Source organism: Hippoglossus hippoglossus, chromosome 14 (assembly GCF_009819705.1).
Source record: "Hippoglossus hippoglossus isolate fHipHip1 chromosome 14, fHipHip1.pri, whole genome shotgun sequence".
Taxonomy (NCBI): Eukaryota; Metazoa; Chordata; class Actinopteri; order Pleuronectiformes; family Pleuronectidae; genus Hippoglossus; species Hippoglossus hippoglossus.
The window spans coordinates 2316485-2341524 of record NC_047164.1 but is presented as its reverse complement, the minus strand read 5'-3'; the positions used below and the strand labels follow the sequence as shown (position 1 = coordinate 2341524).

General features: G+C 44.2%; 1 protein-coding gene across 2 annotated transcripts; it reads right to left on the bottom strand.

The window, feature by feature from the left end:
- Positions 1 to 20220: 20220 nt before the first annotated feature.
- zgc:158291 (uncharacterized protein LOC572084 homolog) lies at positions 20221 to 24691 on the bottom strand. Of its 2 annotated transcripts, none has more exons than XM_034607378.1 (3): positions 24359 to 24691; positions 22119 to 23065; positions 20221 to 22087 (listed from the first exon to the last, which is right to left on the bottom strand). In XM_034607378.1, exons 1-2 carry the CDS (start codon positions 24476 to 24478, stop codon positions 22139 to 22141), a joined length of 1047 nt encoding a protein of 348 aa, XP_034463269.1. In that variant the 5' UTR covers positions 24479 to 24691; the 3' UTR covers positions 20221 to 22087; positions 22119 to 22138. The 2 variants fall into 2 exon arrangements, with proteins under 2 accessions (XP_034463269.1, XP_034463270.1); XM_034607379.1 differs by having other exon boundaries at positions 22125 to 23065.
- Positions 24692 to 25040: the final 349 nt, after the last annotated feature.

Genomic DNA, 25040 nt, shown 5'->3' with positions numbered 1-25040 from the left:
TTTGTCAAAAGAATAGAGATATAATTCTAACCAGACAATTTTAAGCAGATCAAATTAAAGCTACATCCTACATTAACGCAAAATTTAGTAAATAATAACACAAATAAACTCACTTTATCCGACACAGCAGAAGCAGCACGGATCCTGAAATTGACTCTCTGGTTTTTCTCAGTCTTGTTTTTTAGTTTTTTAAGTTTCAACCCGACATGTCGCACATCGTCCACGGGGGAAATAAATATGACTTTTTTCACTGTTTAAAATGACTCAGATTTCAATACATTTCGAAATAACTGCAAAATTTTGAGATTTTTTTTGTATTATTGAAGCAAAGTCTCCATCACTTCAGGTAAAAATATGTTATTGATGTTTACAGTAGCTGAAATTTAGCAAATTCTGAGTGCAAGAGTGGAGAATGATTTAAAGGCTCGTGAACATCCTACAGAACATATACTGCATATTCACGACTTAAAATTAGTGTCAGTAAAATAAGATTCACGAGAATTAACTGCAAACATGTCGGTTGTCTCAAATCGTATCTGAACACTTCCCAGTGTTTGAGTGAAAGTAGTATTTTCATTCCAGCTGAGAGATAAGTGTTGGTGCTGCAGGAGATCAGGCTCTGATTGTACGGGATTAAAAAGTAAAAGTGTCGGGGGACGAGGCCGACTGCGAGCGGCAAGAGGCATGAAACCGCATATGGAAGATGGCAGCTGTAAGTTGGACGGGGGGGGGAGATGCTGGAGACTATAGCGTCCGTACAAAATACATGAACCCGCAGAAGAGCGACTGTTTGTTTTATTCTCCTCGTCCTCCCTCCTGTTTCTCTCCTCCCTTTGACCTTCCACAACAGCGCTCCTCGCCACAACAACTCTCTCGCTCTCCTCATGAGGTCGTTGGGAGCGATGCACGCGGATGCGGGGAAGGACCAGGAGGCGGTTTGGTGCCGGGGATGCTGGGTAAGGGCGAGGAGGGAGGCGAGATGGCACGTGGAGGCGCGTGGAGCAGGAGCGGCGTGGGAGAAGGCCCGATGCCTCGAACGCAGAGGGGGTGAGAGGGGGGTGTGTGTGCGGGTTGATCCCTCTAAAAGCCTCGGCTTTTTCAGCAGGCTCAAATTATTACCAGCGTGCAAGGAACAAGGGCTCCGCTCGGGGGTGAGCCACCCAGGAGAGTGCCTAGCCTCGGGGCGATTTTCAGAAGAAAGTAACATGGGAGCGTAATGGGAGGGAGGGAGGGAGGGAGGGAGGGAGGGTGGAGGGGAGGGACGGAGCGGTGGGTCGGAGCTGATGTTGGGAAAAGTTAAGGGGGATTTTTACCCTCCTCTGTTTTCCCATCTTGCTGAACGCCCGGCTCCTCGGCCCTGCGCTCATTATCTGAGGCCTTCCATGCTTTTCCATTACAACGCTACACCTCCGCTCAGGCATCTCTCTCTCTCTCTCTCTCTCTCTCTCTCTCTCTCTCTCTCCTTTCTATCAATCCTCCCCTGCTCAGCTCTGTTTATTCGACCTCCTTCAGGCATCTTTTTCATTCCACTTACCCTCCTCTCTCCCTCTACCTCCATCTATTTATTCATGATTGATTGAGCTCTACAGGCGAGTTCACTGCTGTTGAGGTCTCTGTTTCTGTCTCTTTGCTTCTCTATCTGTTTCTCCAATCGGACACTGTGTTCTACAATTTCAGTTGATTTTCTTTATGGCATGTTCCAACTTTTCTTTTTCTGAATCTAATCTGCAGGCAATCGGACTCCTGAACATTGCATCAGTGTCACTCCTACATCATCATGATAATCAGTTTGCAGGTTCAGCAGCCGACTCTCCTCTGGGAAGGCTTTTAGTAAAGATTCGATCAGATGAAGAACTTTATTGAACTTTATTGAGCTGACTCCACCTCAGAGTCTTGAGAAGTGTCCTCGGGAGCTCAGATCTTTCCTGTGTGATGTATTTGTATCATCCATTCAGTCCAGTTCTTTGTTTGCGTGCACGCTTTTTTAAAATCCCATGGGCCACACCTTGACTCTTCACTGGTGTGGGTGGGTGGTGTTTGGTCCTGAGAACCTGGTCCTGCTCTCACTTCATGGGTGTGGTCCCTGGCACACCTGCAGCTCATCTCCACCAATCGCCTGCTGCAGAATAAGAACCCCGGTCACCGGTTGATCACTCAGCGTGAGCCACCCGAGCTTCACCCGCGGCCAAACACGACAACGACACCAGAGCCCAAACTGTTATTTTCATTTCAGCTCTTGTCTGAGTCTTGTTGTTGGTCCAGTTTCTGCTCCAGCCCACAACAATTAGGTTTAGACCACAGAAGCACTTTGGTAAAGTTTGAGGAAAAGTAATGCAAGATCATATTAATACAGATAAAGTTCTCTTTGACTTCAAAATCACAATGGAAGTCTGTTGGACTACCCAACACTTGAAAGGTATTTGACACCACGGAGTCCAAGAGGTCACATGTGACAACGCTCTCACCAGCTTGTTCCACACCACGAGTTTGGTTTGGGTTAATATAAGGTTAGATGACCTTTGTTGTCATGGTTACAACAGTTAACGGGCAGTGAATGTTGTGGAAAGGTCATGAAATGAAAGAAACATGGCCGACTACCAGTTTCCCTAATGTCCTGTGTTCATCCATCTTCGATAACTTCTAATACACATGATGTCACTGACTTCCCTCTTTTCTTATGTCGTAATTTCTGGCACATATGAGCTCAGTTTTTGTACGGATCGGAGAAACGTTATAATTATAATTATATAGGTACCTAAATACTTTCTTCCACGTCTCTTCCCTCTTGCTCCTCTTCCCCTTGTGCTTCTCCTTTTCACTCACCTTCTTTTATGCAAACCACAAACTCTTTTAAAACCTTTACATTTTTCAAAAACACCATCCCACACAGCCCCAGCCCTGAAAACCGAGGCCCCCGAACCCAAAACTAATCCCTGGAGGTAGTGACAACCTCGCCCCACGGAAACGTCCTCATTCCAAAGAGATAAAACTCAACCGAGGACAAGAACACACTCCCTGACGCACTTACTGCTCCTCACCCGCAGCCTCGTTCTCCCTCTCTTAGCGATGTGAGGCCCATGGGCCACGGCGCGCGGTGACTGATATGCGTTCTGACACGTCAAACGGGGAGGCGGCGCGGCGCTGCCCGTGGCAACCAGGAGAAACATGCTAATAGCGAGGTGCATTAGTGCACTCACAGGCGGCATCGCTAATCAGAGAGGACATTCGCCCCACTCTGACTCTGCGGCGCGGAGAGTGGCTCCTCCATCACTCTCACCGCTCCTCCGCCATCACCGGCAACACCGACCCCACCCTCACACCCGTACTTGCCCCCCCCCTCCCGTGAGGAGTTAGCTGGATGACTATTCATCTATAAGGAATGAAAGAAGGAGTCACAGATACCAACATGGTCTCGTTAATGTAAAAAACTGTTGATGACAACCAGACCTGAAACACTCGGACAAATGAACGTTGTTTCAGGGAATTAGCAAACTACAATTCTTTTTATTCACACAGGTGTTGTTCCACCTGATGGTTCATACTGGTTTTACTTTAACCGCTGGTCTCCACCAACTCCAGAGAGTTTCACTTTCCTTATAGTGCGACGTTATAGGATCTCCTCTCTTGGAGATGGACAGGAAGCGTAAAAAGGTGCTAATCTGTGTTTGCTGGTTGAAGATACGCTCACTGTTACTGAATTCACGGTTTTGAGACTTGATTGTTTGGTCCGGCAGCCACATAATGAAACGATTATAGTTTTAGAGGTGAGCGTTGTTTTTCAATAGGTTCACATCCAGAAACAACCGTTGCACATTACATAGAACCAGTTGAATCTACGTTAAATATCAATAATGTTGCTTCAAGGGAGATTTTTCTCCATCTCGCCACAAGGTGTTTTACAGTAGCCCAGACTGGACAAATTAAAAAACCTTTTGAGTTTTTATGACAACTGAAGGTTTCCACAGGTTCTCGTTCATGTTCCTGCAACATGCACCTTCACCACTAGATGTCACTAAATTCTACACAGTGAACCTTTAAGTGGAAGGGTGCAGTGTGGGTCAGGGAACAAGATCACAGAGATGATCCAAGAATTGTTTTTATTCACTTTCTTTAACATTGTGAGAAAGGACTTTTATTTATATTTAAATAATTCATAGGTCTTGAATAAACAAATCAGGCTTGTTTAGGTTGGTTTATTACTAGGTGCAATTTCTTGCAAATCTTAATGATTAAATGTGGTTTTATTAGGGAAACACATCCCTTCAACTCCTGACCTGTGAATTTCAGTGTGTTTTCAAACCTCCTCTGATACACAAGAGCCGAGCAGCATGAGTCAGAGGAAGCTTTTCATGTTTCAGCATCAGGAAGATTGAATGTGGTGAATATGTTATCACCTGCTTCACTGTAACTGCAGAACACACACACACACACACACACACACACACACACACACACACACACACACACACACACACACACACACACACACACGCAGAGAAGTACATATTTCATTTAAAGCAAGAATGACAAAAGAAACAATAATTATCTTTTTAATATTTTATCTCAAACAGCCTCTTGAGAAAACTACTGGTGTAAAAACATGGCTGCCCCCCCCGACAGCTCACATGTACATGAATATAAAGCAGAACTTAAAATGTGTGGTCAGCACATTTTTCCACATAAAAAGGGTTAAAGGAAAATCGCTGCAAAAAACGACATCTGATTAAATTAATTTCTGCGTTCAGTCTTTTATTTTAAAGACGAAAGTAATACATTTATTGCTCCGTCTTTCTTCTTTTCAATGAGAATCTCTTCATGTCTTAATATTTTATCAAGTGGAAAGACATCGGGCCCCAGAATGAGCAGAAACCCACCACTCTGCTGAAAGTGGACTCTTCTTTCTGCCCCTCGCTCCGTTCCATTAGGTGACCATCATGAATATGCTAACATGTATTAAGCTAATAAAAGCCATTAATATTAAATCTGCCTTTATATACATACCCTACATACTTAAAGTGGATATTCTGCCTGCCAGTGTGCAGCTGCTGGATTAGACATGATTTAAAATATTATTGTACAGAAGTAAACCTGAACATTTATATTAGAGGAGTTCATTTACAGGAAATTGACGAACATCACCACTCGATGAGATTGGTCTTTATTCCAAATGTTAAATTTTAATGAATCTAATTTATTTCCTCGGGTTTTATTCATGTCATCACGTTTATGAGGGTGTTTCCACTTATTCGAGGTAAATATCATCCTCGTGTTCGCAGGTCTGAGCAACATCTTCGGTGCGTTCAAGATCATAAACACAAGAAGTTGCGGACAAAGAAATCCAACATGTGGAAATTTGGGGGACGATGTCATTAGCGATATTAGAGAGTAAAGAATATCCAGTTTATTGACAAATATATAATAGATTTTGTGATTAAACCTAGTACGAATAAATGTAATTGAGGCTTGATATTTTACATTTTAACCAAAAACTTTATGATAAATAACTATTCAACTTTTCAAAGAAACACACATACAACCAAATATATAGAAGTTGAATAAACAAAACAAAACAAAACAAGAATATTTTTGTTTTGTGAAATGTCTGCAGTGTTTATTCTGTTAAATAAAAGTTTTCACTCCAACATAAACACTGATACTGATACTGACATAAATCTGTGAAAGACTCATATCGGCAGATTTTTATCCAACCAAACCGAAAAACCTGTCGGGCTCTGAAGTCGTTATCCTTTAAAATCATCTGCAAAGTGATGTGAGTGTAAAACATTTCAGATACCTTCATCAGTAAAGTCTGGAAGTCACTCACACACACACACACACACACACACACACACACACACACACACACACACACACACACACACACACACACACACACACACACACACACACACACACGTTCCCGTCCACGGCAGACTGACGGACAGCTGCACCACATGTGGAGCTGGATGAAATCTTTGTGATCACACTAATTCAAAAGCTCCTGGATCAGGCGAAGGATATTATTTTTACCAAAGGCATGAGTCAAACTGACTCCTTCAGCTGTGTTACACACACACACACACACACACACACACACACACACACACACACACACACACACACACACACACACACACACACACACACACGGTTTGATGTTAAGGACGTAAATCAAAGACTTATAATTCTATTTGATTTTATCCCTCAACCATGGGGATATTATTAAAAGCTATCAAAGAGCCCCAATTGAAACCTTTTTGCTCCATGAGGAACGCGTACCCTCTTCCCCACCATCCGTTCAGTTCTGCTTAGGGGAATTATATTTTTTAAAAAAGAAGAAGAATTTCATTAAAAAGGAGAAGGGGTGGGTGGGGGGGGGGGGGAATATTATTAACAGCAAGCGAGGCTGATTAATGTTTAATGTCGAGCCGACAGTGGCCTCAACAGGTCTTGATCTCCGGTGGCCGACCAAACAAATGTGTCGAGCCGAGCGGAGCTCAGGTAGAAGGAGGAGGAAAGTTATCGACTGGTCGTCTGCAGCCTCCTGCTCCGGAATCAGAGCCTCGGCCTTTATTCGGAATCAATAGTCCTCCACGTCTTTTTGTCTGGGACGGACGTGATTGGCTGATGAGAGCGTTGGTCCGTCAGATGATTTACAGTCGGCGCGCTCATTAAGTTCAGCCTGATGTTAATGTTCTCATCAGAACTCCTCGATCCATTATTTATGGCCGAGAAGGAAAACAAAGACGTGAGCGAGTCGTTTCATGCTCCAGATCAATGGAGCCCGCTGTGACTCCGTCTACTTCCACTCCTGCACCTCCTCTTTCTGTTTCCCCTTCTTATTCTCTCGCTTTTCCTCTTTTCTCTCCTTCCTCCTCCCTCCATATTGTCTTTATTCTCATCCTGCACCTCCTTCCTCACTTCCTTTACTCCGCTTGGTCCACCTCCATCGCTCTGTACATCTACTCTTCCTCCACCTTCACCCTTCTCCTCCTCTTCCCTCTTTACCTGCACCTTTCTTTTGTCCACCTCCATCTACTCCGTCTTCATTTGCGAGATCTTCCTCCTCCTTCTCCTCCACAACGTCCTTGTCAGCTCCCTCATCTTCTTCCTCAAACTTCCCTCGTTACTTGTCGGCTACATCCTTTTCTTTTCTGTGACTTCTTCCTCCCTCCTTCTTTCCTTTCCATTTCCTTCTGTCCATTCTACACCTTCTCATAGCTCCTTTGTTTTCCCTCCTCTTCTTCCACCTCTTCCTCCTGTGCCTCGTTGCCAATTCACCTACTTCCTCTTTTCCTCATCTTCTTCCATCCCTCTCTCTTCATCCTCATCCTCATCCTCTGCTCTAACACCTCCTCTAGCTTCACCCTTCTCTTTTCCTCTCTTCTCTTCCTCTTTCCCTTCTCTTGTTTCCTACCTCTCCAACCTTTCACCTCCTCTGCACCTCCCCCATCTTTTACTGCTCCCTCACCTCCTTCTCTTCTTCCTCGTTCACACCATCAGTTTTTTTCCCGATCCTCTTCTTCTACATGTCGTTCATCTCCTCCTGCCACCACCCTCTTCCTCCCTCCTCCTCCTCCATCTCACACTTTTCACCCTCGTGCTCCGTCATTTTCTCTTCCTCCCCCACCTTCTCTCCCTCTTCTCACTCAACCTCATCCCTCTCTTCTTCCTCATCCCTCCTTCCTCCACGTGCAGCCACTTGAGCGCTGAACCCCCGCACACGAACATGGAGAACGACCAGAATTTGAATTCATTGAGGGATTTATGGGCTGCAAGGCTTGTACGGTAATTCTGTTAACAAAAGGTATCCTTAGATGGAATTAAATATTTATCTGCTCTATGAATAACAATTGGCGAGGGAACGGCGAGGCAGTGTTTACTTTTTCGGGGTTGGTGGGGAGGAGGACGGATTCTGTTCTGCATCTCGCTTTGGTGAGCTGATCACTGGGAGGGGAGCGGGGGGGGAGGGGGGGGGGGGGATGGTGGGGGGGTGTGTGGGGGGGGGGGGTATGACAGGACGACCCAGGGCCGCGGGCGGTCATTACGCACGGTGCGGAGCCGTGTTCCAGCTCTAATCCTCACCCGGACGTGAGCCGAGCTGCTCGGGACTCAGCAGGGACGCTGCTTGACGCCCGACCTGACATTCAGGTTCCCGCTGCTTGTTTGTGAAGCAGAAGCGGTGGGGGGGCTGACCTCACCCCCCCCGTAATGGCGTCAGTTGGATCCACATGTAGAGTCACATGAGGTGAGGTCACATGGAGAGAGGAGGCCATGCAGTTCATCCATGTTCATATACTAAGTCAAATCAAGGTCGCCTGACTGACATTGACTGAAAATCCCAATCATTCTCCTTTAACTAAACCTGGGGGGTGCACGGAGAGCGCGTACCTCCCCCCCAAGACCAACGCACAATCTCGCCATGTGGAAGAAAGTAAAAGAAATTCCTAGATCTGCCCGTTTGTCTGTACCTGCTCCAGATATGAAGGGTTCCTCCTTGTGTCACGCACCACCTCTCCACAAAGGTTCATGGAAATTGGTTCTGCAGTTTGTACATAATCCTGCAAGCTGACGAACAAATGCCGATGAAAACGTAACCTCCAAATAAACCTGACAGCAGGAAAACACACGTCAATATCGATGTTGTCAAACTGAAAATGTCACTGTTTCAGTTAAAGAAAAAGTGCTAAAACGTCAAGTCCACTTTGTTTTAAGCAAATAATCATGACCTTCTGAATAAAAACAAACTTTAACACAATGTTTTAAATGTGCAAGAGAATGAAAAATATGAGTCCCTATATCGCTTTGCAGTTCATGGGTGTGATCCAGTCCTTTCCGCTGAAACTATTTGGAGATCTGGTGTCAAAATAAAGTGATTTTAATGGAAAATGAGATGTATGTCATAAGGCTTAACTCTGGGCCACTTCAGGAAAAACATGCTTCAGCTTCCATGTAACTTAAACCTGCAACCTGAGGACTTCGTCTTGTTTGATACGAGGAGGTTTGTCCCTGGTAATTTTGTCTTGTGTCCCTGGACGTCATGCTGAGCGCTGATCTTCAGTTCCAGCAACTGGAGAACCAGAAAGTGGAAAACCACTGTAAGGTGAAGAATCAAGCTCTGCTGGACTGTGAGGAGAAGCTGAGGAGCAGCGTCCTGGAACAGGAGGCCTACTTCCGGCAGATAGAGGATCTCATAAACCACATCACGGAGACAAAGGAGAAGTTGTCTGCTGAGCATAAGGAAGAAGAACTCCTGATCCTGCAGAACTTTGAGCTTCAGGTTCGTTACATCAGATCATTTTGGATTTGAATTATATGGATTGTAGGTTTGTTTCATGTTCAGACTTTGAAGAAGAAAATGTTGACACTTGTGTTGTGTCTCTGTCTTATCAGGAAATCGCCTTGAAGTGCAAAAGGAAGGAGAAGAAGAAGCAGGAAAAGAAAGAGCAACTGGAGAGAGAGAAGAAGGAGAAGAAGGAGAATAAAGAACTGAAGAAGCGAGAGAAGGAGAAGGAGGAGAAGGGACACAGAGGAGGAAGATGTTCCCCTGTTTTCTCTTCAAACGACAGAGGTCCTCCTAATTCCTCTCTCATCCCTCCTCTCCCTCAACCTCCTGATTCCCCCACTCCCTAACCCCTTAACCCCTCCCCTCCCCCTCCCACAATAAAAGTTATTACATGTGAACGCTGCATGTTGTGATGTTATGATGCTCAGTGTCACTCAGAGGAGCTCAAACCTCATCAAGGCCCAACACTCTCCTGATGAACCTTTAGATTCACTACATCCACATTTTTATTTGGATACTAATTTTCCAACACACTCATTATCATCAGTCCCATAAACATCTGTGATTTACATCCTCAAGATCCATGAAATCAGTGAAACACATCCTGTCTCACAATGTTAAAGAGCTGAACAAGTTCATGTAGTATCTCTGCATACAACGCACTTTCTACACAATACCACAAAACACTCAGGGTATGAAACAATTGTGTAAAATGCACAAACGATGCTCAGATAGATCTCACAGATGCTCCGTCTCCTTTATTTCACACGAGTACGATAAGACAGGAAATCCAAAGGCCTCGTTTTCACCACAAAACACCAGCTGATCAAAAGAGGATCCACTTTTCACCGAGGAACATTTACACACCTTCAACACACGAACCCATCTCCACACATCCGTCCCACCTACTTGGTGATTTGTTCCACTCTAAATTTCATCCTCATAAATAAAACCATGGCCGTGAGTTTACAGGGGGGCGGCCCTTCTCTGACCACATGCAGGGCTGACGGATTTCTTCCAGCCCCTCCAGATATAGATCTTTTCTTTAATTACCAGAGGCCGGTGTGGCTCCCTGCTATATACTGAGTGGAGCTGGCAGAGGCTGGAAACACTGGTTAAGCAAATTGGTATTTAACTGGAAACTTGCTGGCCTCCGAGCCCTGCATTATTCATCACCTAGACAAGAAAGTAGCGCTTCATACATCCCTTCAGCAGCAGCAGCAGCAGCAGCAGCAGCAGCAGCAGCCTCCAGAGCAGAGAGATTGAAGGCGGACAGATATATATAGGGCAGAGAAATAAAGCAACGCAGTCCATAAGGAGTGAATCCCCAAACACAAACTCCAACCAGCCACACACACCCTCATATCCACACACACACACACACACACGCGCACACACACACACACACACACACACACACACACACCAATTATTGGTTTCTGTGTCCGTTTGTTTCTGTCAGTTTGCTGCATTTGAAAGGGACTCTGGGAAGTTGAGTTTGCTTTTTAATCAAAGTGGCCCAGCAGCCTAATTCCAAGTTTTTCATCCAACACTATTTTGCATTTTCTGTTTTTTTTTTTTTCCCTCCTCTCAGTGTATTGGTGTGTGTGTGTGTGTGTGTGTGTGTGTGTGTGTGTGTGTGTGTGTGTGTGTGTGTGTGTGTGTGTTGTGTGTTGTGTTGTGTGTGTTGTGTGTTGTGTTGTGTTTGTGCTATAATAAACTGCAGAGGTCCAGTGATACCCGCTGGAGAAGTGAAGGAGGATTTAAACAACTTGGAGTGGATGTTCTCTGAGCTGCTTGATTCACCAGGATGTTTGCGTGTGAGATGATTTATGTTTTTGCACTTTGACATCAACATGCACTTCATGTGTTCATCCTGACGATGTTACTGCAGCTCGTGCATCCTGCAGCTGTCGATAACCATGTGAAATACATGGAGGCCTCGTTTTAATTTCTGGGGAAATAATTCTGAATATTCACTCTTCATGAATGTGACATATTTATCCATCAGATTTGTTACAACAGCGCACAGGTGGATGGTCACTTTTATTTTCTAACAATTTCTAATAAATAAACCGTGTTGAATTTGCTGCAGCCACCCGGGTTCAGATCCATTTTGCTGCCTGGGAGCTTTTCATCAAGCGGAACCCAGATGTGCGCGCTCCGCCGTCAGTAAATTTAATTTCATTAAAATTGTACTGTAACTAAACGCTGAAGTTTAGCCGGTGTCCGTCCGAGAACCGGGGCTTCGTGTTGTAGGCGCTGTGGTTTCGGGCATCCTGTCAGTCTGAGGCTGCATTATTGATGAGACATGATTAGAGGAGCCCGTAAACCAGCGCGTCTCTTTGAACACATTTCTCTGAATTAAGTGGAAATTCATATTTATATCCAGTTTCTTTCCAGTCACTTTTCAAAATAGCGCGGTGGATGTTTTTTTACCGGTTGTGCTGGATGAGGTCTGGAGGTCTGGAGGCTGCAGGGAGACGCACACACAGAGGAAAGGCTCATTTTACTCATCATGTTGAATTCTGCAGGTGGACGAGAACAAACAGGCCTGATTGAGATGTGCACTGGTTTGATTGAAGATGAATAAATGTCCTCCAGCAGGTCTTCGCTGCTCGGGGAACCTGCAGACACGTGGAGGCTGAACCCGGGAGTCTGTCTCCGGCCTCCGTCGCGTCATCACCGCCTCTGGATGCAGATGTTTCCGGTGAAACGGGACTTGATGTGTGTGCCCCGCGGGCTCCGTGATTAACTTCCACCGCTCATGTTGTGTATCGATGCGGTGATGATGAGCTTCCAGCGGCGGCCATCGCCCGAGCTGCCGTATGAATAATTCCGATGCGTGTACGTGCGTGTGTGTGTGTGTGTGCAAGTGTGTGTGCAAGTGTGTGTGCAAGTGTGTGTGCAAGTGTGTGTGTGGGTCAGAGGGAGAAATAGAGCAAACATTTTGCTGACCAGCAACAAGCTGCTGGAGTGGATTTAATTATAATACGTGTTCGTTTAAATAATCATCATCATAATAATAATAGTACTCATTACAAAAATACTGATAATATTAATAAAAGACCATAGCAATTTTGGGGTTTTAATTTGTTTAATAAACAATTTTATTCCTCGTATCCTTTATGTAATTATCTTATATTTTGTATTTTATATAATAAAATGTATTTATTTCTCATGGCAGATCATATTATCAGATTTTATTCTTCTTATAATTCAATGAAAAGAGGCTAAAGGATAAAAATACATCATAACAAAGTCTAAAAATAATGAAGTATTAATTTATCACCCAGCAGGCCTCATATGAAGCCTGTTGTTCTTTTTACGCTCGTGCATGCCTGCGCGTGGGTTTATATTCGTGCACTGTATTTATAATAGATACTACGTGTTGCGCACGTGCATTCGTTTGCACACATGAAGCCAGTGACAGGCTTTTCTTTATTATTGTCATTATTTTACCAGTCATGACTCATGTTCACTTTACACAACCGTGTGTGTATGTGTGTGTGTGTGTGTGTGTGTGTGTGTGTGTGTGTGTGTGTGTGTGTGTGTGTGTGTGTGTGTGTGTGTGTGTGTATGTGTGTGTGTGTGTGTAAACGCAGGATGAATATTTAAATGGCGACTCTGTGCTACATTATTGATACGAAGTGAAATCGCATATTTAACGTGAAGCTTGACTCAAAACGAGACAGAGGCCGGAAATAATACGAGTTAAAGTTTTATTCTATAATTGAATATCAGACTTGTGGCTCACACACAGACTGTCAGTGTTCATTTATTCATCATAACAATAATAATCATTGTTATTTAACCTATGATAATTCCATAGATGGGTTGGAGAGAAGAGGCCTCGGTTCTTTTTTACCTGACATTTTAATACATCACATAAAAAACAATAACGAAACGAAAAAATGCTGAATTCCATTTAGTTGCTTCACTTCCCAAAACAGAGCCGCCATCTTTTTATTCTAACACAAATAACAATTTTGCTTCTATGACACGAGACAAAATATCAGCTGTGAGAAAAACAAAAATAAACCTGTCACGAATTCTTATTTCCTTTTCTTCAGCAGGATGAAGACGAATAAAAACAATAAAAAAAGGGTTTTCCCCATGATGTGGGATTCCTGTTGTGTAAATATTGATATCTCTGCTACGATATTGTTTTGGTTTCCATAATTCATGCCATTGCATTTTTCATTGCGTCTGGAATTTATTCAGCGGATCCTGCAACAGTTTGGTTCCTACACATAAATGTACCTGTAATAATAGTAATAATAACACCAATAATAGTAATTATAATAATAATAAATATAATTCCACTCATTTCTCGTTACAACCTGACTTCTTCGTTATCCTCCTGCAGTGCGAAGTGGAGCTGACGGACCGGGGGATCGTCATCGTGCTCCCCGCCCATTAGGCCTCATAACTGGGCTGTTTGATCAGCGCCTCGCCCGCCCCGGTGCTCATTAGGCCTGATTAGTTATACAATGTTCCTAATTACGACCGCCATGTTTTAATTACCGCCTCATATGCATAATGTCGTCACGCACACACACACACACACACACACATGCACACACACATGCACACACACACCTCCCCCATCACCAGCCTCCAATCCAAACCTTTGCTCAGAAGAAGAAGAATTACTTTTTTACAGTAAATAATTTCCTGGTTTTCTGGTGGATTGAAATGCTCCAGTCACACCGTCAGTGTGACCTTTGACCTCCCAGAAAGGGGCAATGAGGAAGAGTGTGAGGCTAGTATCCTTGTGTGTGTGTGTGTGTGTGTGTGTGTGTGTGTGTGTGTGTGTGTGTGTGTGTGTGTGTGTGTGTGTGTGTGTGCGTGTGTGTGTGTGTGTGTAGTCTCCCCAAAAAGTGGAGACCCTTTCAGAGGATGAAGAGGAGGGTTTATCTACGAACGTCGCTGATAAATATTGCATTGACAGAATTGAACACTTCCACTGTGTGTCAGCAGCAGCCAGTGTGTGTGTGTGTGTGTGTGTGTGTGTGTGTGTGTGTGTGTGTGTGTGTGTGTGTGTGTGTGTGTGTGCGTGTGTGTGTTCTTGGCTGCCAGCATGAACCTGGTTTTCATCTCCATAACGGAACGCTAACGGGGGTCGATCCCCCCCAAAGATACAATAAAAAAAATAACTGGACAAAAACTCCCCCACACACAAATTAGACTCACTGCCTCCTAATACACACACCCCCCCTCACACCTTCCTTAATCCCCAAAACACACACACACACACACACACACACACACACACACACACACACACACACACACACACACACACACCCACCCCTCAGTCTGGTCCCGTTCCAGCCATCCTGTCAATACCCAACCGGCTGCCCCCTGCACCACTGCAACATGGCTGTGTGTGTGTGTGTGTGTGTATATGTGTGTATATGTGGTGGTGGTGGGGGGGGGGGGTGGTGTTTGCATTAGTGTGTTTGAGAGAGAGAGAGAGAGAGAGAGAGAGAGAGAGAGAGAGAGGGAAAGCCATAGTAATGTAACACAGGGCTGATTCTCCAAGGCCCCAGTGCTGCACTCAAGACTCGGAGCTTCATTAAAATTTCATCTCCGCAGCGCTCGGCCAAGGTCTATTTATGAAAATGCGCTTCCTTGCTTCATGGAAAACACAAGCTGGAGAGCAGCGGATGGAGTAATCTGAAAGAGAGTGGAATTAACAGCATCCACCGCTGATTCGTATAGATTGGGCTCCCTCCTGGGCGGCTCGTGTGCTATCACAAGGCAATGCCAGGTCTACCATGTGCCGGCGAGGGACCGAAAAGAGCCGTGCAGACCACTTTCCAGTTGACTTGATGTCGGTATCTTCCCCTGGTGCTGCAGGAGCCTGAGTTGCATGTTTTCAAACCAGAATGGTCGGTGCACCAGGGAAGCAGCGTTGCATTGAAGCCCGTTTTAAGGCTGGTGTTACTCTATTTCTGTATCAGCGGCTGCAAGGGGTTTTTTTACGCAACAGAGGAGAGATGAAGCAGATTCAACCTGTGCAAATCTAAATCTGCTGCTTCTCCTCGTTCGCTCAGCAGCGGTGAAATGTGAAAAAAATAATCCTGAACAGCAGCAGGGGAACGTTTCATAGAGAGAAACCGGGAATCACCAGTGATTCATCTCCATTCTTCTTCCCATTGTACACAAATGCTGCCAAAATGTCTCGAGCGCCGTCATCTTGAGCTGTGGACGTCGTCTGGAGTCTGTGGCGAGGTCCTGCGTCAGTCTCAGCTGTCAATCATGACGTCTCTGCCCATTTCTATATATTCAATTCATTATAATAATAAACTTTATTTGTCAAGCACCTTTCATACAAGAAATGCAGCTCAAAGTGCTTTGCATACAATATAGATACAAATAGAAACATACATTCATCGTGTGATAAGAACTAGATAAACTGACAAAAAACATCTTTGAGAAATAATCTGACGTATACTTTGACTTTTTAGTTTGGCCCCATGTCCCATCTGCTAACATGGAGGAGGCGGCTGTACTGCAGCCGGCCTCTAGAGGGGGATCAAGGTGTTTTGGCTTCAGTGTCATGTCGTCCATCTTTATATCTGGTCTATGAAATTAGTAGAATATAAACTAATCTTTCTGTAACTTTCATCTGGTTAAACTATTCACCTGTATACGTCTGTATGTGTTAACTCTCCACTGACCAGCACTGTAAATATCGTAAGTTATATTATCACTTGTGCTGTAGTTCTCACTTTCCTGTGTTTATCTGTGAATAATATTATCTTTGCACTTCTGCATTTCATTGGTGTTGTACTTGTACTGCAATGACAATAAAGTTCAATCGAATTTAAGTCTTTTTTCCTTTTCATGAGGATGAGACAAGTTTATTTAAAAATTCTGAACATTTCTGTTTCCTGCCACTCAGCTGTTTGAGAATCTGCTTCTGTTTCGCATGAATAACTCATTCAAATACAAAGCACAACACACTGATACCAGCGTTAAAGAACAGGTCAGTGCTGCTCACGGGTTTGTACAGTAATAATCAGACATGTTTAATTTGAACATGATAAAAACCTTCCTACTTGTAGTTTATCGATGTTCAGTCTCTCCCGGTGTGTGTGAGAGATGTGATTGGTTCTACTTACAGATGGCTTCTCTTTGTCTAAAAACCATTTGCCCGATGAAGGTCTCGCACCAAAGCGTCACAAATAAAATCACTGCAAGTGAGACAGTGTGCAGTTATTTCTATAACGTTCCCCATCTCCTGACAACAATACGTCTTTCAACAATAATTGTGATTTTTAAGTTGTTGTAGTTGCCTGAACCTGATTGGTTTCAGTAAAACGTACTAGACACCTGAGTGACTCTCGGCCACCCTGTCACTTAGTTTTCCCTGAAGACAATAACCTTGTGTTTTTAATGTCCGATGGTTTGGTCCTGAACGAAGGACGTTGTCCATCACGTCATTTCCTCTTTTGAAGAAGAGCAAACCACTGAGACAGTGTGCGTCTGCTCTGCTTCAGTCAGATCTCAGCTGGTTTGGCTCCCACACAGAGAGAAAACACAGGAAAACGAGGCCTCCCATTTCTTAATTATTTAAATCAAACAATTAACCAGGGCTGTCGTGGGAGAAGCTCTTTTATCTGCTCATGCACAACAACAACAAGAGCCGCGCGGGGCGGAGTCTGGAGGAAAACACCCGACCAATCCAGTTATCCTCAATTATTAAACCAGATGTGTCAAACTGTGCAGGTGCTGCGTCGCGTTGCCTCACAAGGAGGTTCCAGGTTTGAATCCCGGGCTCTGTGGTGGATTTGCATGATCTCTTCTTCTTCTTCTTCCCACAGACCGTCGACACGCAGACTGGGTTTGGGTTCGATGGAGACTCTAATTCGTCGGTAGGTGTCGGCCACGGCGACCTGTCCAGGGTTCACCCCCCCCCGCCGCTCGCCTGACGTCATCCGGGATCAGCTCCAGTGTTTTTTTACTCTGTGTAGAATCTGCATTCCGTCACTTTGTCAGAGGAAAACTTGATACACTGTTCACATTGATTACACGGTCAATTATATATAATTTATAGGCTTCAACTGGAGAGCAGCTCAATGATTAAACTTTGATGAAGCCATGTACTACATTCTTTGTTATAGACCAACATGTCAGCCACTGTCTGCTGGGCACAACAAAATGATATCTGTAAATATTGACGAATGCTCATTTCTGTTTTCCTTCCCTCGACTTAAAATATATAGAATGATAAAGTGAAACACGTTAAACATGAGGCGAGACTTTAATTATAGGTTCAAATGTGTTACACGTGATATTTAAAATATTTGTCAAACACTTTTGACAAAACATATCAGCAGAACTTGTATGTAAAAATATTTTAATCTCATTTAATCAATGTATCTTCAATATTATCGACTTCTTTAAATTTCACATGTAGGTTAGTTTTATCTAATCTTGTCTAGTTTTTCTTTATTGAAAGATGTAGTGAGGGAATTTGAATTTTATTTAATAATGTATATATATATATATATATGAGTATATTTGTTGTAATGAAAAACATTTACTATAGGTTCTGTATATTAAACATCAACATTATTTAATCCGGCTTAAAAATTATAAAATTATTAATAAGAGGATTAATTTGCTCTAAATCTAAAAGTCACCAAAGACAAACGTGGACCTTTCCTGTTATTTCCTCATCCTCTCATCTGCAAACATCATTATAAAAATGTGAGAAGCTCATTTGTTCATTCTGCCCTGGACCTCGTGGATCCTCCAGCGAGGCCCCCCAGCGGTCCCGGGCCCCCCAGCGGTCCCGGGCCCCCCAGCGGTCCCCGGGCCCCGGGCTGGGCCCCGCTGCTCTAAAGGGCCTTTATCGTGTTCCTCCGAGGGGATCAGGGCCCGAGCCGCTGTTGTACGACAGAGAAAAGCAGCTTCTTAACAAACACAGGCGGAAATCAATAGTATCATAACGGCTGATATTTATTATTCATTAATAACGAGTTCATGGGCCCGAACCACCTGATGAGCTGAACAATACTAGTAAATATATGGATGTTTATGAAGTACACACAGAAAGAGGGAGAGGTTCCCATGGCTGTAAATGTTTCATTTTAAGACTAAATTAGACAAGTTGGGGTTTAAATGTAAATTTTCCCAGTTAGAGTCAGATTTCAGATTGATTAACACGCTGCATATTCATTATTCACATGAATCGATTTGTGTTTTACTAATATCAGAGTTTCTCTTTTTGTTTCTGCCTCTCAGGACACTGTAGAAATCCAAGGCTGCAGATCCAACAGTTAAGATTCATGCACAGCAGTGTGTGCTCTTATTGTGAAGGTACATTTTGTACATTCATGGCTTGAGTTTATAATTTTTTCCCTAAAACTTACACCATGTTGATTTATTTCAATATTTTATTCAGCATTGATTTGTCATGAAATGCTTCTTTGAGTAACTTGGAAATACTTCTATGAGCATTTTTTTTATTTTATTTTATTTTGTACCCTCAGAATAAAGGTGGAAATATATATTTGGGTTATTTGTTGTTGTTGCACTGACGCAGCATCTTTGCAGCAGATTACAGGAACTTTGCATTTTCAAGTTCAGTAGGTGACGTTCAGCTCAGTTTCCACTGAGCTGAACGTTGACTGGTCACTAATCAGTGAGTGAATTTGAAGCAGATGTGAAAAGTAGACACACTCATGTTTAACTTGGTTTAACTGTTTTAGGGCAAAACTAACTTTTGGATTCAAGTTCGATTCATAATTGTATTCGCGAGGTTTTCTGTTTATTAATATACATTTAAAAAGTATTTTAACCTCAACAATCCACAGTTGAAAGAGGATTTGCGGTTCACCTTTTAAATATACTGTATATTAATGGATAAAACTAAAACTGAGGAAGATGAGGCCCCCAGTGATTTGACTTTACTCACTTTAAGTTCAGTAAATGGACAACGCTCATGTTTTATGAGCTGGTTCCAGTGTAATTAAAGACTATTAAGTTTAATTTTGACCAGGACTTGTTTTCAACCCCAGATTCTTATTCCTGTCAGCGAGTAAAATGCTTTAAATATCATTGAGATGCTCGTTTTGTGAACCTGAATTCACAGAGATGGATAATAACCAGCAACTGAGGAATAATTCATGTTAAAATTTTTGTCTGGGTGTTGCGTGGAGCATCAGGGGACCCACAACCGGAGGATTTGTAAAAGTCTTAGCTGCGGCCCTGTTCTGTCTTTTTATTTCCTCTTAAAGTCTTTCCCCTCAGGTTCTAAACTTGTTTCAGCTGCTGGAGCTGGAACCTTCAGGGACACAGGATGCTGATGTAACCAGAGTCCAACATAGTTCACTTCCCATCTTCATTTCTCTTTATTGCTAATTAACTCAAGGGTTTCTTTTTTTCCCACTTTTCAAGTTTGTCTAACTTTTGAAAACAGGCTGTTGCAGAGGTCTTCCTCTGATGTTTGTTAGAAACTGTGAAGGCGTCGGACACGAGGCGTCCGTCCCCGTGTGTCCCTTCATGTGTCCCTTCATGTGTCCCTTCATGTGTTCAGGCTTCAGACACCGGGCAGCGTTGATCAATATTAGAGTCACTCAAGTATCAAGTCCTATTCATCAGGGCTGGGAAGCAGCTTTCAGGCGGAGCTCCTTCACCTCCAGGCTTCTCCTGTTTCAGAGCAGCAGCTGCTCCCCCCCCTCCTCAACCCCTGCTCACCCCCTCCCACTGAATCCAAGACCCACTCACAGCTCACATTGCACTTGTCCATTAAAATCCATCTCCTTTGAATCTACAGAGCATTAACACCTCTGCTGCACGGTGCAGATGTAAAGCTGGGAGGTTTATTCAAATGCTGATTTCACGCTGTGCAATGTTAGAGTAAAGTTTCCATCTCCTGTGTGAGACTGATTTCTGTTTGCAAAGAGAGTCCGTCAGAGGATGAAGTAAAACGTGCACGGTTTATTTCAGCTTCTGTCGCTTACACAGACACATTTAAAGCACACTTTCACAAATGAAATAGGTTTCTCCTTTTTTTTTTTTTTTTTATCTTCTTCTCCAAAATAAATTAGGCAATAAATAAATAAGGGCATCGTAAAAGAAAATACTAAAACATAACAAAAAGACTTAACTTAAATTCTCAGAAGTGGTGAAAAAATATGTATAAATAAGGCCGACTATTTCCCTTCATCGGAATATCTACAAAGTGCACTCCACAAAGGTGTCAGTGATGATTATAATAATTCACATTATTATAATAATGATAATAAAATGCAACAACTGGTTTTCATGAGGACACAAAAAAGGGGGGAGATCAACAACCTAATAATAATAATAATAATAATAATAATAATAATAATAATAATTTGATTGTCAGAGCATCATTGCAGTGAACATACAACAGGTTTACACATCAGTGAGTCTTCTATCGGCCTAATTCACCAATAAACCGGTGGGAGAGCAAAGAAAAATAAAAAATAAAACAAACCAAGAAATAAAAAAAAAGATGCTACTGGTCTTTTACAGCGTGTGTGTGTGTGTGTGTGTGGGGGGGGGGGGGGGGGGGGGGGCAGTGTGTGTGTGTGTTTTAAAATCACCATGAACGTGCCAACACTTGCGTAATGAGGTAGACACACAGCTACACCGTGTGAATGTGTGTGTTCGTGCGTGTGTTTGTGTTTTTCTTCTTATTGCAATGCATTCACCTCGGAGGAGATTCGACCCCCCCCACCACACCTCCCTCCCTCCCACCCCCTCCTCACCTCCCCTCCCCTCTCTCCCCCTCTGACGAGTAAACCATGCAACGGATCACGGTTAATTTTTGTGCCTCATGTCATTCAACCACACAACTTGTTCTCTCTTTTTTTTTGTGTTAAATGTGTTGTGGTTCCATCGGTTCCCACGGAACGAACGAACACCCGGGAGAAAAGACAGCGAAAACATTTTCAATACATCTCAATGAGCTTTTCCACACACGAGGTGCCACGTATTCACAGATATGTACAATGATAAATATAAAAAAGCTAAAGAGGATAATCACAGTTATCCCTTGATTCCCCTTCGTTACTATTCTTCATTTATTTGTACAATAATTGCCATATGAATGAGCGGGACGGAGCGTCATTGTCCCTCCAGATGTTGAGTCCGTGTCCCGCTGCTCCGTCTCCCCTGTCAGATTTATCATTTTTCAAAAAAAACAGGTACACCGTTGAATCCAGTTGTTTGTTTTGCAGCTGCACGAGGCGGAACCTCCGCCAAACGACGGAGACCAGTTCCTGCACGTGCTGATGTGGAGGGTGGTCGTCCGGTGTCCCACATCCAGATGTTTCTAACACCTCGGACACACGAGGAGAAACGCTGCGGCCTGAACAAGTTGAATACTTTCGGTGAAATCGTTTCCACAACTGGAAGAAGAGGATCAGGCACTGGTGCGAAAACCCGGCGGTGAAAGCTGCTCCTTGACAAAGTGGACAACACTGATCGGACTCAACGAGACTCTCGGTCCAGGGTGGGTCAGGAAATATGATTTTTTTTATCTTTAATACAATAATAGTTAATTAATGAGGTGATGCAGCATCTCACGTGTTGGATGCATTTTCATTTCAGGGGCAAATTGAGAGACTAAGGGACGAATAATAAATTAAACTGGATTAAATGACTTGTTCATATTTATTTTTAAGTGCGCGCCCACGGGCCCCTCTGGGATTCGAACAGGTGAGGCCCCTGCTGAAAAGGCACAACGGTGTACCTAGTTTTTTTGTCTGACAGCAGCAGCAGCTTGTCTCTGGTTTGTCTTTGTGTGAACTGGGGCAGAGACCCACTGGTTCCCCCCCACCCCAACCCAACCCAGTCATCTTAGTGCGTCGCAGAAAACTTCATTCGTTTCTGCTTTTGCCTCTGATTGCAAAACCAAACCCGGACCACGTTCTTTTTCAGGTCCAATTTCTCGGCGATGGCGGCGATCTTCTCCGACGAGGGCCTCGGCTGCACGGCGAAATACGCCTCCAGGGAGCGCTTCTCCGGGGCCGCGATGGACGTGCGTTTCCGCTTCTTGTCGCCCCCGTTGAAGATCTCGGGCTTGGACATCTTCTCCCTCTGCGCCCGCTCCGCCTCCTCCAGCCAGGCCTCCAGGATCGGCTTCAGCGCCACCATGTTGTTGTGCGACAGGGTCAGGGACTCGAACCTGCAGATGGTGCTCTGGCTCAGACAGCCCACCCCGGGGATCTTAAGGTTGGCCAGGGCCGAGCCCACGTCCGCCTGGGTCACTCCGAGTTTGATCCGCCTCTGTTTGAACCTCTCGGCGAACGACTCCAGCTCCCGGGGATCGGGCTCCACGTCCCCGACGGAGCCCCCTAGGGAGCCGTGGGAGCCCAGCCCGTGCGGGTGCATGTTCATGGACTGTTGGTGGTGATGGTGCTGCATGTGGTTGATGGCCGACATGTGGGCAGCGTGGCTGTGCGAGGCCGAGGAGCAGACGTCCGAGCCGGGCATGCCTCCCAGGGAGATGCCCGGTGTGAGGTGGTCCAGCAGGTCGCCATCCAGACCCTGCGACGACTGGTGGTGGTGCACCGGGTGGTGGTGGGAGGTGAGCACGGACGGGTGGTGCAGGTGCCCGTTGGAGGAGGTCGGGGTGCAGGTCATACTGGTCATGGTGGTCATGGTGTGGTAGGTCGCGTCGGGTTTGAACGGGTGACTCTTCTGGGCCACGATGTCCACAGCGGCCAGAGCCTCCGCTCTCTGCAGCAACGTCTCATCGAAGCCGGCGAAGATGTTGCCCTGAAGCTGCGGGAGGAGAAGAGTCAGAGTCAGAGAGGAATATATAATATATAATATATAATCACCAATTTAAACTAATCTCCATCATGCAAACTCTTTCTTTTACGCACGGATCATTCTCAAGTTCAATTCATTTTCATTTCCCTGCAGACATTTGTGCTGGAAATAAATTTTAATAATATTAGTTTCTTTCTGTTTATATATGAAACTGATGAGAGAAATAATCATTATTTTGTATATGATGAATAAAAGAAGTTTCATTATTAGTAAATTGTATAATTGTGCACGATCATTCTTATTTGTGAGACGCATTGAAACTAAAACTTTTAAAACTGGGAAATAAAGCAGATAAATAGCGTTGGGATGTTTTCAATGTGTAACTTCTGTAGATTTTTATAACCTAAATGTCATAATTGCAATTTTTATTTCACGCAAAATCTTTAAAATAAACCAAACATTGAATCTCCCACATTTAACCCCAATTCAATCCGATGTAACTTGATCACTGGACGCGTCCGACGCCCCGAGTGTGTCCGCGTGTATGGATATTCATTTAAAATTAATATTTACGATCTCCTGAATAATTTCTGCGGACAATGAAATGAGACGGGTGTGAGTTAGAATATGAATGGGACAATATGAGATAACACGCGTTGAGAGAATCCACGCAGCTTCTCTTCCTCCTTCATCTTTTCAAACAGCTTCTCTCGCATCTCGGCTGAATAACAGGATTTGGCTTCTCGGCGATAAGGACGCGTTTTGTGCGTCTTTACGCGCAGAGTTTGATCTCGAAGTGAACAGATTGTCTCACTCTCTGTTTTCCCTGCTGGTGTTTTCTGATCCATCCTGTTTTACCTCGAGTGTTTTACACGGTTTGGTCTTCATTTAATCAGCCAACGTCATTTTTTAATCGTTACACTATTTTATTTTCGTTGCAACGTCCAAACTCTTCCTGGTGATCCAATTATATGTTTTTCCTTAAGTGGCACAACACATATTTTATTATTTTAAGAGATTATTAAACAGAGGTTTGGTTTTATTCTACGAATCAATTTAGAGTAAATATATATGAATCAAAATTCGTTACGGCACAATTCAAAGTCAGTGATTCCTGCAGGGTGCGTCTGTGCGTAATAACTAAAACCTCCTATCTGGTATTTAACGAGCTGTGAAAGATGACATTTAAAAGTGCTTTTTTACAACTTATCATGTAACTTTTCCACTCTGTATTTTTACATGAAGTTTCTGAGTGGACATCAGGAGTCAGAGACGCAGTGGAGATATGTTTGTTCGACTCACCGACTGTGTGGGCAGGCAGGCCCTGCGGATGGCCTCCGAGCTGGAGTGCAGAGGAGCGTATTTGGGTTCGTGCAGCATCGGGTGCATACTGAAAGGCTGTTTGCTGTTCATCGACATCATGATTGCAGAATTGAGGGAAGGTCGTTGTCCGTCGTCCTGGTTCGATTCCGCGCTGGTTGGGTTCTGCAGTAGAAACGCCTCGGGAGAAGAAAAACCAGACGCAGACGGGTCGGATTGAACGAAAAGTCGTTCGCGAATCAGGACGCAACCAGGTTCAGGTTAAAAAAACAGAGAAAAAGGAGGAGAGGTAACTCCTGAGCTCCCGTAGATCTCCTGTCTCCTTCTCCCTCTGACAAATGACTTCTATCATAAAGATGCTCTCCGCCTCCAGCGCCTATATTGGACCAGTGCCGCGCAGGCTCCTCCTCATTGGACCAGCCTCACTCCCTCCGTGGCGACTCCTGCACCAATCACGCCAGGACTAGACAGGGTGTAGACACGCCCCTCTAAGCGTGCGTGGCTCTGCGTGGCGGAGGCAACGAGGAAGAGAGGGGATGCACTGTTAAAAACTGAGCGTTGACGTTTGTGAGAAACCAACAGTGCGTGAAGAAAGTCAGTGACCCTGAGACATGAAGATTTAAGAAATGAATAATGTCAGTGAAACCTGCAGGAACAAGGTTCT